Consider the following 13540-nt stretch of genomic DNA (forward strand, 5'->3'; position numbering starts at 1 on the left):
CCATCCCAACTTTTACGACTGTATGTCTAAAAATATTACGACTTTTTTGTGGAAATATTGCGACTTCTTCACGTCCATCCGACATCCGGTTCACATATTCAGGGGGGGGGTACTATCTTGTCTTGTTGTATCTTTGAAGAGGTTAAAGTTGAATCTTTACCGGAAAAAAAACATTTAATCACAAAATAAATAAATAATTATAAAATATTAATTTGACATTTACAAACACAGCGATATTTCACATGTAACTTACCTCCAAATGAATAATAAATAGCGTTATATAAAGAGGTAGGAACTAATGTTGAGAAGCCCGGAGTGAGTTGGTGGTGGAGCACTTCCGGTCCTGTGTGAGGTCAAAATGCTCGCGCTGAGAGGGCTGCAGAGCCTAAAAACAGCTGTTTTACCTCAACATGGACTCACGCGGGGGACTGTCTCATGTGCGTGGACGTGTTTTATACTTTATTAAATGTTTGTTGTTTTTATTCTGACTTTAGTTCCGTTAGAATGACGTAATGTTGCTAATGCTAACGTTAGCATGTGTGTGCTCCTGCAGGTTTAAGGAGTTTCTGTGCAGCTGCAGTCACACACACGGAGGACACGGTGGGTCACTTATCATTATTATTATTATTAATATTATTATTATTATTATAATACTCTATTATTCTGCAGTCACACACACGGAGGACACGGTGGGTCACTTATTAATATTATTATTATTATTATAATACTCTATTATACTGCAGTCACACACACGGAGGACACGGTGGGTCACTTATTATTATTATTATTAATATTATTATTATAATACTCTATTATTCTGCAGTCACACACACGGAGGACACGGTGGGTCACTTATTATTATTATTAATATTATTATTAATATTATTTACTCTATTATTCTGCAGTCACACACACGGAGGACACGGTGGGTCACTTATTAATATTATTATTATTATTATTAATATTATTTACTCTATTATTCTGCAGTCACACACACAGAGGACACGGTGGGTCACTTATTATTATTATTATTAATATTTACTCTATTATTCTGCAGTCACACACACGGAGGACACGGTGGGTCACTTATTAATATTATTATTATTAATATTATTATTTTAATACTCTATTATTCTGCAGTCACACACACGGAGGACACGGTGGGTCACTTATTAATATTATTATTATTAATATTATTATTTTAATACTCTATTATTCTGCAGTCACACACACGGAGGACACGGTGGGTCACTTATTAATATTATTAATATTTATTTACTCTATTCTACTGCACTCAGACACACAGAGGGTCACTTATTAATATTTATTATTATTATTTAATCTGATATTATTCTGCAGCCAGACACAAAAACACACTGGTTCATTTATTTATTTACTCTTAAGTGAGCAGAATTAAAGACATTCTTCAGAAAAGGTTATTAAAATTCTGTTTGAAGCAGAAGCAGCGACTGGGGAGGAAATATTCAAACTGGGAAAAATGAGACAGACTACAGACTTCTGCAAAAAGAGACAAACAGACCGAAACACGGACGGATTAAATCAGGTCAAAGGTGATGAACCGACTCTGGAACTGTTATAAATCAAATCCAATTTTAATAAAAAGAAGTTTTAAAAAAGTATCAGAGTGTAAACAACAAGTGATGTGGAAGTTTATTTATCAGCACAAAAACACAGAGAGGAAGAAGATTCTCAGGGGGTGTGTGTGTGCGTGCGACATAAATAAAGAGTATTAACATGATTAACAGTATTTATTGTATTATTAGTATTAAAAGTATTAACGGCTGTTGTGTTGCGTGTTCCTGCAGCCGCTGGTTCAGATGAAGAATCCGTTCAAAGAGCCGGAGAAAGGTTGTCTCCTCTGCAGCGTCACCGTCGACTTCAAGAACACGCAGGTCTCTTATTATTATTAGACATTATCTATCATTATTATATATTATTATATATTATTATAAAGTATTCGTCTCCAGTTACAAACCTGTGTGTGTTTCTCCTTTAACGTGTAAATGAAACGTGTTTTCTGCAGCTTCTGTCTCAGTTCGTGTCTCCGCACACGGGTCGGATTTACGGGCGCCACATCACAGGTGAGCGCTCGCCGTGACACCGCGTCACTGCACTTCCTGTTTCGCCCGCTCACGTTTTTGTGTTTTCTTTTGTGTTGTTTTTATTGTTGTTTTCTTTGTTGCAGGTTTGTGTGGCAGGAAACAAAAGGAAATCTCCAAAGCGATAAAGAAAGCTCACGCCATGGGTTCGTCCTCTTTGTTCTTTATTTTATTTTATTATTAAACTAAAGATTCACGTGTACGGAGTCACGAGAGCGCCAATCACAATAAATCTGAACAAGAACAAGAATATAAAGATGACATGTATTTTATTTTCACATTTGTTGTTTTCTTTCCTACACAAATTACTCTGAAGTGTCATTTAATTATTTTTAAATATAAAAAAGTCATTGCATAAAAATATTTTTTTAAATGAGAGAAAAAAAAAATATATTTTTTTAAATGTATAAAATAAAAAACAGTTTTTTTTGTATTTATTTCTCATTCTACTGCAGATTAAATCTCTTTAATGGCTCTCTCAGGACTCCCTCATTAATTATTATTATAATAATAATAATAATTATAATAATGATATTAATAATAATAACACTAACGTGCTGGTTTGTCTCTGCTGCAGGTTTCATGTCGGTGACTCACAAACAGCCTCAGTTCATGAAGGATCCGAACGTTTGTGCCGTCAAACATCTGGAATAATGAGTCTGTTATTATTATTATTCTGATTATTGTGATTATTATTATTAAAGCTGTCAAACATCTGGAATAATGAGTCTGTTATTATTATTATTCTGATTATTGTGATTATTATTATTAAAGCTGTCAAACATCTGGAATAATGCGTCTATTATTATTATTATTATTATTCTGATTATTATTATTAAAGCCGTCAAACATCTGGAATAATGAGTCTGTTATTATTATTATTCTGATTATTCTGATTATTATTAAAGCTGTCAAACATCTGGAATAATGCGTCTATTATTATTATTATTATTATTCTGATTATTATTATTAAAGCTTTCAAACATCTGGAATAATGCGTCTGTTATTATTATTATTATGATTATTGTGATTATTATTAAAGCTGTCAAACATCTGGATTAGAGCGTCTGTCGTTATTATTATTGTGATTATTATTGAAGCTCGTCAGCGCTGAGTTTGACTCGTCTTTTCACAGAGTTCCTTCTTTTTACAGCTTTAATAAATTAATAATTAAACATCTCTATGGAAACACAGATGTTTAAAATGGTCACCTTTATTTTTTTATTAAAATCACGTTAAAAGAGACGTTTTTATGCCTTAAACACAAACAGAGGGATAAGAAATGAAATTATTTAATTCTAAAGCGGTTTGAAATAAATGTGGAGACATTTTCAAACCTTAAAGTTAAAGCAACGAAATGTTTTTAATCTGAATTTATTTAGTGATGGTTCAAACTTCATGTTATTATTTTTAATTAAAAGATTCATTTACAAAACATTTCCATCAGAGACGTCTTTCAAACGTTTGGTTTTGTCAGATAATCAGTGCAGGTTGCTGCGTCTAAACTTGAGCGTGAGCTGCTAACAGTGACTCTTGTGGCGCTCCTGAGCCTCCATATTTGATCCTGAGCCTCAAATATAAATATATTAAAGTTATAAAACGCTGAATTTGTTATGAAACGAATGACGACGACAGTTTTTAACAAAAACAAAAATCTTTATCGTGTGAACATGAAAACAGCTGAACAGCTGTTAAAGGAACGTAAACAACAACAACAACAACAGGAAAAACTTACGTCGTCTTCACATCACGATCAGGTTTTCCTGCGTTTGCTCTCCCTCGCCGCCGCCGTTTCATTCGGCCTCTTCCCACAGTTCGTGCTGCCAGGCGGCGGCGGTGAGAGCGTTTCCCGAGCGTCTGAGTGTTTGGTGGTCGTCGTCGTGGAGACGTCGTCTTCCTGCTCGGAGCGGCAGCAGGCGTCAGGGACAGGAAACGCCTCCAGGGTGAGCGTCTGCGTGTGGAACAGAGGAGCGCGGGCGAACAGCGCTCTGACGGCCTCGTGCAGCAGCAGGTTCTTCTTCTGCTGCGGCGCCGCGTCAGCGTCTGACCACACAAACAGACACAAACACTTCCTGTTGGTCCAAGCATCACTTCCTGTCGGTCCAAAAAACACTTCCTGTCGATCCAAACTTCACTTCCTGTTGGTCCAGACTACACTTCCTGTTGGTCCAAACAAACACTTCCTGTTGGTCCAAACAACACTTCCTGTCGGTCCAAACAAACACTTCCTGTCGCTCCAAACAACACTTCCTGTCGATCCAAACAACACTTCCTGTTGGTCCAAACAAACACTTCCTGTCGATCCAAACAAACACTTCCTGTCGCTCCAAACAACACTTCCTGTTAATCCAAAAAACACTTCCTGTCGATCCAAACAACACTTCCTGTCGCTCCAAACAACACTTCCTGTCGCTCCAAACAAACACTTCCTGTCGATCCAAACAACACTTCCTGTCGAACCAAACAACACTTCCTGTCGATCCAAACAACACTTCCTGTCGAACCAAACAACACTTCCTGTCGATCCAAACAACACTTCCTGTCGATCCAAACAAACACTTCCTGTCGCTCCAAACAAACACTTCCTGTCGATCCAAACAAACACTTCCTGTCGGTCCAAACAACACTTCCTGTCGCTCCAAACAAACACTTCCTGTCGCTCCAAACAACACTTCCTGTCGATCCAAACAACACTTCCTGTCGATCCAAACAAACACTTCCTGTCGGTCCAAACAAACACTTCCTGTCACTCCAAACAAACACTTCCTGTCGGTCCAAACAACACTTCCTGTCAGTCCAAACAACACTTCCTGTCGATCCAAACAACACTTCCTGTCGCTCCAAACAACACTTCCTGTTGGTCTAAACAAACACTTCCTGTTGGTCCAAACAAACACTTCCTGTCGCTCCAAACTACACTTCCTGTTAATCCAAACAAACACTTCCTGTTGATTTTGCATCACTTTCTACTGATTTTGTGTCATTTCGCATCACTTTTCAGTCATTTTGTGTCATTTCGCGTCATTTTGTGTCATTTCGCGTCACTACCGACAAATTTTGCTCCACTGTTTACTCATTTGGCATCCCCGTGTAACTCCTGCGTGGCTGGACACATTAAAGGTTTGTCCCTGGCTTCTTTTGACGTGTCGAACACTTCAAAGCACTTTTAAACCTCAAACACCAGATTAGATGAGAGAGGAGCTCCTGCTGGACATTAGAGAGACGTGACGCGTCCGTTATGAATCATCTCTAATAATAAATAAAAAATAATAATAATAATAATAATAATAATAAAAGACCTGGTGCGTCTCCAGTCTTCTGCTTCTTCTCTCTCAGTTTCCTCCTCAGAGCTGAAACGTCGGCCTGCAGAGTTTCTACGAGACGCTCGCTCTCCTCCACCTGCCTGCACGCCGTCTGCACACAGTGAGAGTGTACAGCAGCAGGACACACACACACAGAGACACACAGAGACACACACAGAGACACACACACACACACACACACACACACACACACACACACACACACACACACACACACACACACACACACACACACACACACACACACACACACACAGTGAGAGTGTACAGCAGCAGGAGGATCACACACACACACACACACACACACACACACACACACACACACACACACACACACACACACACACACACACACACACAGTGAGAGTGTACAGCAGCAGGAGGATCACACACACACACACACACACACACACACACACACACACACACACACACACACACACACACACACACACACACACACACACACACACACACACACACACACACACACACACACACACACACACACAGAACACACACAGTGAGTACAGCAGGAGACACACACACACACACACACACACACACACACACACACACACACACACACACACACACACACACACACACACACACACACACACACACACACACACACACACACACACACACACACAGAACACACACAGTGAGTACAGCAGGAGACACACACACACACACACACACACACACACACACACACACACACACACACACACACACACACACACACACACACACACACACACACACACACACACACACACACACACACACACACACACACACACACACACACACACACACACACCTGCAGCTCCGCCTGCAGACAGTCGTTCATGGTGTTCATGTCGTTCACCTCCCTCAGGAGCCCGTTGGACGAGAAGAACCTGGAGCTGCAGACACAGAAAAGACACAGTTTTAGTTTTAGTTCATAACTTTTAATAAAACTCAGGAGCAACAAAACAGAGTCATCTGCATAAAGACGTTTAAAAACAGTCAAAATAATTAAAATATATATTTAAAATAAAACAAAACAGAGTCGTCTGCATAAAGGTGAATGTTACAGCAGCGTCATTAATAAACAACAGGAATAATAGAACAGGTGTGTCTGTGTGTGTGTGTGTGTGTGTGTGTGTGTGTGTCTGTCTATGTGTGTGTGTGTGTGTGTGTGTGTGTGTGTGTGTGTGTGTGTGTGTGTGTGTGTGTGTGTGTGTGTGTGTGTGTGTGTGTGTGTGTGTGTCTGTGTGTGTCTGTGTGTGTGTGTGTGTGTGTGTCTGTCTGTGTGTCTGTGTGTGTCTGTGTGTGTCTGTGTGTGTGTGTGTGTGTGTCTGTGTGTGTGTGTGTGTGTGTCTGTGTGTGTCTGTGTGTGTGTCTGTGTGTGTTTGTGTGTGTGTGTGTCTGTCTGTCTGTCAGAGAAGAAGAAGAAGAAGAAGCAGCAGCTGTTGAGCGTGAGCGGCGCTCGCACCTGTGTTTCCTCATGGTGGCGTCGTAACCGGCCGCCGAGCACGGAGCCGACACCTTCCAGTACGCCAGCTGCTCCAGCAAGCCCAGGTTAGTGACCGCCACGGGGACGTTCAGGACCCGCCTACAGGACCACACACACACACACACACACACACACACACACACACACACACACACACACACACACACACACACACACACACACACACACACACACACACACACACACACACACACACACACACACACACACACACACACACACACACACACACACACACACACACACACACACACACACACACACACACACTTTAAACAGGACCAGAGGACGCCCTCCTGTCTGCCGTCTCTGCAGTTTTAAACTCTGTTTGTGTTTCCTTGTTCGTCTGTTCGACCCTTCGACCTGTAAACGATCGCTCGGCGTGTTTGAACAGATGAAGGTCGTCGGTGAGCGAGCGACGGAGAAACAGACAGAAGCGTTCTGCATCAACAGGAACGTAAACAAACGGTTTACTGATTTAAACGTTACAACTGCGACGACAAACACGTCTGAATGTTCTGAGAACAGGCTCAACTTCAAACCTATGAAGCTGTTTTTAGTCATTTTGCATCAGTTTTTAGTCATTTTGCATCAGTTTTTAGTCATTTTGCATCAGTTTTTAGTCATTTTGCATCAGTTTTTAGTCATTTTGCATCTATGTTTAGTCATTTTACATCTAATTTTTGGAATCTATTTTTGCTCGTTTTGCATCAATTTAACCAATTTTGCGTCTATATTTAGTCATTTTGCTTCTGTTTTTACTCATTTTGCTTCTGTTTTTACTCATTTTGCTTCTGTTTTTACTCATTTTGCTTCTGTTTTTACTCATTTTGCATCTGTTTTTAGTCTTTTTGTTTCACTTCGGTCGAAACAAAACCTCAGAACAAAAAGACTTTTATGAAATAATTTAGTTTTAACACTTTTAACTTAATTATCAGAAACTAATGTGTTCGTTAAACAAATGTTGAGAACTGGATCAGATCCTTTCAGTCGTTAGATGATTAAACGTATCGTAGCGTGTGAATCTAATAATAATAATAATAATAATAATGTAATGGAGAGATACACGCATCTGAATAAATCAGTCTCAGTTTATCCAGAATAAAGAAACAGATGAATAAGTTTAATAAACCCGCCTCGCTGCGGTTGAACCCTTTACGTGTTTGGCGTCACCTGCTGCGGGAGATGAAGGCGGCGTACTCGGTCCGGTGGGTCGACCCCGGGGCCGTGACCTTGCTGGGCGTCAGCAGCAGGAAGAGCACGTGAGGGTTGGACAGAGACGCCTTCAGCTTCTCGTGGACGACCTTCTCCCTGAAGGTCATCTGTTGACCCGAGTTCCTGCGCTGCCGGTACCACCCGATCACGCTCTCCTGCGGGGATCAGAGCGGCGGCGTCAGCGCCGTGACGCACGAGACGCACGACACCCAAACGTTCACGTCTTTTACCTGTTTGTTGTCGGCCAGAAGTTTCCTCACAGCGTCCACGTCCACCTCTCCCACGCTGCTGTAGAAGCTGCAGAGACACAGACTCACAGGTCACGTTTAAAACGCCGCCGGGACTCAGATCACGCGGGATTTGACGCCACATTAACGGGATCGCTCAGACGCAGGTTAAAAAAGTTCATTTGAAGCGAGGACGCCCTTCCCTGATGTGTTTTATCTTTACTTTAATGTGACTTTGTGTTTCATTAAGATGCTTTTAATGTTTGAACCAAGCCCCGCCCACAGCGTCCTGTGTGGTCCAATCAGGAAGCCAAGCCCCGCCCCCAGCGTCCTGTCTGGTCCAATCAGGAAGCTCGGTCAGCGTCAGTTCTCCGAGTGTCCACTAGGGGCAGGTTTCATAACAGAGCAGTTTCTCATTGAGCCCCATGTTAAACAGGCTGTAATAATAATAATAATAATCCTCAGTGTCCTGTATTTATAATCAATTTACAGTAAAGTTTATACTAAAATAAATAAATATAATCAAGATCTTTATGAAGCACAAGCAACTTTATTTGTGTGTGAACGAGAAAAACACTTAGAGATTAATGTGAAATGTGTATAAGATTAATATCAATTATCTTATTTAAAAACTCCTTAATCCTGCTTTTGAAATGCTCCTGGAGTTTATAAATATTTAATAAATGAATATAATCAAGATCTTTATGAACAATAATCAACTTTTTATGTGTGAACGAGAAAAACACTTAGAGAATATCTGATATTAATTAATCTTGTACACATTTCACATTAATCTCTGAGATTAAAGTTTTAAATTAACAAGAAAATAATAAATTTACCAAAATAAATCCTTAAATTATCTCAGAGACAAAATTCTGAAATTTACAAGAAAAAAACAAGAAAAATTAACAAGAAAAAACACTGAGATTAAGATCCAGATCAGTTTCCTTTATTATTATTATTATTATTGTGATGTTTCCAGAGCGGCTGCAGGAAACTTTCAGCCCTCTCAAATAAAAAAACACCGTTCACTCAAATCAAACTTTATTTAAAGAGCAGATTTTAAACGAACAAGTCGACCAAAGAGCAGAACAGTTCAGAGAGAACAAAGAAACACGTAAAAATTGAATTGTTGGGTCTTTGTTTTTCATAGAGTGTGGTCTTTACCTGCTCTGTTAAGTGTCCTCAGATAACTTCTGTTATGATTTGGCAGTGTAAATAAAACTGAATTGAATTGAATAAAACACAGCAGTCTTGCTCAGCCTGAGTTAAAGAACAGGTCTCTGATAAGAACCTCCAGGGTCCGGGCTGAGCCCCACAGACAGACACACAGCTCCTCGATGCTTCACCGGGGAAACGGCGCCCTCTGGTGCTTTTTTTGTGTTTTTACTCTTTGAACAACTAGAAACAGAGAAACTGACACACTGTCACACACTCAGGGGTCACTTTCTCAGGCCCCTGCTGCTTAATAAGGTTTATTATTATTATTATTATTATGAACCTTTTCCCTTAAAGTGGATCTCAGGTTCATGTATTGACCCTTTATTAGGTGCACCTGCGGCTTAATAAAGATTATTATTATTATTAATAAAGAGTCAGTGTGTCTTCTCTCTGTAGAGAGTCGTGGTGTTGTGTGTTCACAGATGTTGGAACCAGTGGAGATTTGAGTTCCTGTTCTTTTCTATCAGCTCCAGTCTGACCTCTGACCTCTGAACGCTATCCTCTGACCTCTGACCTCCGGCTAAAACGAGGCGTTTGGGCCACAGAGCAAAAGGAGAGGGAGGAGGAGGAGCAGGTGGACCTTATTGTTATTGTGTAAATAACAAACACACACGTGTGCAGCGTCAGAGACATGTAAGCTGAACTCACTGGCTGAGGCCGTGGCAGGCGACGTGCTTCTGGACGTCTGTGAAAGGACAGAAACGAGGGTTAGAGCGCGGCGGCGAGGACGAGGCGCTGCGGGCACGTGTGCCACTCACTGTAGACCTCCTGGATGTGGATGTGGTCGGCCTGAGAGTCGCTGATGGTGACCTGCTGCTCCACTCTGCTCTCGCCCAGGATCAGACCCTCCTGCAAGCACACGGGGACAACGGGGTCAGACGGGGCACCGAGACCACACGGGACACGGGAACAACGGGGTCAGACGGGGCGCCATGACCAAACGGGAGTGATGTTATGTCTTTATTAGAGATTATAAAGCTTTATTAATAATATTAATAACAATAATAATAATAAAGTCTTTAAGGTGTTTGAACACACTGAACACTGATGAGCAGATAAACTTCCTACTCTTTAAAAACATGATTTAATTAGAAAAATTCATCGTTTGAGTTTTATTTTATTGTTGTTTATAAGTGTTTTTAAAAGTGTTTCAAATGAAATATAAACAAGGGTAATTAAAAATATATTAGTTTTATTTATATGATTAAATTAGTGGTTAATCAGCAGAGAAATAAGCTGCAACTGTTTTGACAATCAATTAGAAAAAAATATGTAAATTTAAAAAAAAAATTAAATGTGAAATGTGTTGTTAATCATGGTTATGCACAAAATAATTATTAAAAATATAAATATTCAGAATAAATGAACAATAACATGTGAAAATAAATGAAAGATTTTAATTATTTTAAATATATTTTCTTGTATTTTGTAATCTATTTGTTTTTATTTGTTCCTCTTTATGTTTTCACTGATTTATTTATTTTATTATGACACACCCAGAGGTTACAATCATAATAATAATAACCAAAATATATAGAATTATATATAATTAATTGTATTATTTTATTATAACACTCGCTCACCCATAATAATAATAATAATAATAATATCAGTGGTGGGCGTGACCACTCAGGTCTTCATGTTGACATTAGACTCATTTAAAACTCTTATTGTTGGATCAGATATTTGCTGAATTCTTCAGCAGAACTGCATCACTTTAAAAACATAATAAGTTATTTCACATTTATTATATTTACCTGTTAATATTCGAGTGTAACGTTAAATATGGAGTTTTTTAAACGGAGTCTGGTGCAGGGGGAACTTTAACCAATGACAGCTGCACAAACAGCTTCAGTTAAGCAACAAAGCCTTTGTCATGAGTCCGAACAACAGTCTGCAAACTTAATTAACACGATTAAAGACGAAATAACGCACTTTACAGTGAGTTAACACGGCTGTTTGGGTCTGTTTGTTAGCATTAAGCTAACCGCCACAGCGGGCTCCATTAAAGAAACAGCGACTTTATTAAAGTTTCCCGTGTTTCTCCCTCTTTGTTAACGCGCTGGAACACGAGAGGAGATAATAATTATATTAATGAAGCTTTAACGGGTTCCTCACCGCGTCACAGTCGCTGTTTACGTGCTGGAACATGAGAGAAGCTAACACGATCCCGGACACTCGGACCGTCGGCTCCGCCATGTTGCGCTTCACTTCCGGGAGGAGAGGGCGGGAAACTTCAGGAGCATCACTGATGCGCAGCACTGAAGCGCAGCACCGACGCAGACACGACATGCGTTTCTAAAATACTAATATAATTATAATAATAATAATAATAATAATAATTATTATTATTATTATAATAAAGAAATCCACGTGTTTTTAAAATAATGGTAATTCTTGTTATAGTAATAGTAATTTAATAATAAAATAAAGTAGGCAAAGTAAAAATATTAAAAGCTTTCTTTTTATTAAACAAGGGGAGAAAAACAGTTAAATTAGTTAACGTGTTTAAAAACGTTAAATAATGTTTGTGCTTCATTTCTATTCATCACTTTTACAGATTTAACAAAAAAAAAATGTAAATTAGCCGTTAGCAGGCTAAACGTTTACCGGAGCTAGCCGAAGCTCACCGTAGCTAACCGAAGCTCACCGGAGCTAGCCGAACCTCACCGGAGATAACCGAAGCTCACCGGAACTCCCCGACCCCCACCGAAGATGTCCGAAGTTGACCGAGGGGCGTGTCTAAACAGACCCGCTGACTCGGCTTCACTTTGGGACCAAAAACCGTTTCTCCGTTAAAAAAGGACGTTAAACGAACCGGAGCCGGTGTTTCACACACTCAGGTATTTACACACACACTCATGTGTGTGTGTGTGTGTGTGTGTGTGTGTGTGTGTGTGTGTGTGTGTGTGTGTGTGTTGTTCTGTAGTTTAGCTGAATTACTCTGAACTCTAACGGTCCGGGTCTCTTTCCTTAAAGCGACCGAACAGAAGTTTAACTTCACTAAAGTTTCTGTTTTTAAAACTTCCTTTATTCTTTTATAATAATATATATTATTATATATAAATAATAATAATAATGATAAAAGCTGTTCTTGTGTCTGTTCGTGTGTTTGTTTCGCTGCAGATGCAGATTTTAAACCTGTGTGTGAAACTATGGAAGCAATTTAATGCAAATGTTGTTTTATTTATTATTTAAATCATGAGAAACTTTATCAAAATAATAAGTTTGTATTTTAAAATAATGAGTTCAAACATAATTAGTTATTGTTCAACTTTAATCTCAGAATAAAGTTTTTTTCTTGTAAATTGACGAATTTTGTCTCAGAGAAGATTTAAAGATTTATTTTAAATTAAATTAATAATTTAAATTAAATAAAAAATGTAATTAATTAAATTTATTATTATTTTCTTGTTACATTTTCATTTTAATATTTTTATTATAATTACTTAATGTCCAGTATTTTTATTTCATTTGCATTTATTTATTATTATGTTTTTATTTTAATTATTTCATGTTTTATTATTTAATATTTAATATTTAATATTAAATATTTAATGGTTGACTGAAGAATCTGATTCATCGACTGTTTTCACAAATAAACTAAATGTTGTTGCCGTGTTTCGTCTGCAGACGATGATGAAGACGCTGTGACCTGTGACCTTTGACCCGGACGCTGCTGTGACCTTTGACCTGTGACCTGTGACCTGGACGCTGCTGTGACCTTTGACCTGTGAACTGGACGCTGCTGTGACCTTTGACCTGTGAACTGGACGCTGCTGTGACCTTTGACCTGTGACCTGGACGCTGCTGTGACCTTTGACCTGTGACCTGGACGCTGCTGTGACCTTTGACCTGTGAACTGGACGCTGCTGTGACCTGTGACCTGTGATCCGGACGCACCTT

General features: G+C 39.2%; 2 protein-coding genes across 3 annotated transcripts in view; one reads left to right on the forward strand and one right to left on the reverse strand.

Moving 5' to 3' along the window:
* The first annotated feature begins 329 nt into the window (after positions 1 to 329).
* Positions 330 to 13540, forward strand: part of mrps18c (mitochondrial ribosomal protein S18C) — a 21935-nt gene continuing 8724 nt past the window's right edge. The window contains exons 1-6 of one of the 2 annotated variants that reach the window (XM_083929369.1): positions 330 to 437; positions 554 to 600; positions 1827 to 1913; positions 2045 to 2102; positions 2207 to 2266; positions 2698 to 2863. In XM_083929369.1, the coding sequence (XP_083785495.1) occupies positions 359 to 437; positions 554 to 600; positions 1827 to 1913; positions 2045 to 2102; positions 2207 to 2266; positions 2698 to 2774 (408 nt within the window). In that variant the 5' untranslated portion in view covers positions 330 to 358 and the 3' untranslated portion in view covers positions 2775 to 2863. Of the gene's footprint in view, positions 438 to 553; positions 601 to 1826; positions 1914 to 2044; positions 2103 to 2206; positions 2267 to 2697; positions 2864 to 13540 lie in introns of those variants that run through there. The other variant, XM_083929370.1, reaches the window with a different exon arrangement.
* On the reverse strand, positions 3843 to 11842 carry LOC310958432 (BRCA1-A complex subunit Abraxas 1-like). The gene is made up of 9 exons (XM_083929367.1): positions 11753 to 11842; positions 10393 to 10483; positions 10283 to 10319; positions 8417 to 8483; positions 8145 to 8341; positions 6930 to 7049; positions 6273 to 6357; positions 5420 to 5534; positions 3843 to 4163 (listed from the first exon to the last, which is right to left on the reverse strand). The coding sequence occupies exons 1-9, from the start codon at positions 11831 to 11833 to the stop codon at positions 3874 to 3876; spliced, it is 1083 nt and encodes a 360-aa protein (XP_083785493.1). The 5' UTR covers positions 11834 to 11842; the 3' UTR covers positions 3843 to 3873.

Source organism: Echiichthys vipera (assembly GCF_963691815.1).
Source record: "Echiichthys vipera genome assembly, chromosome: 16".
Taxonomy (NCBI): domain Eukaryota; kingdom Metazoa; phylum Chordata; class Actinopteri; order Perciformes; family Trachinidae; genus Echiichthys; species Echiichthys vipera.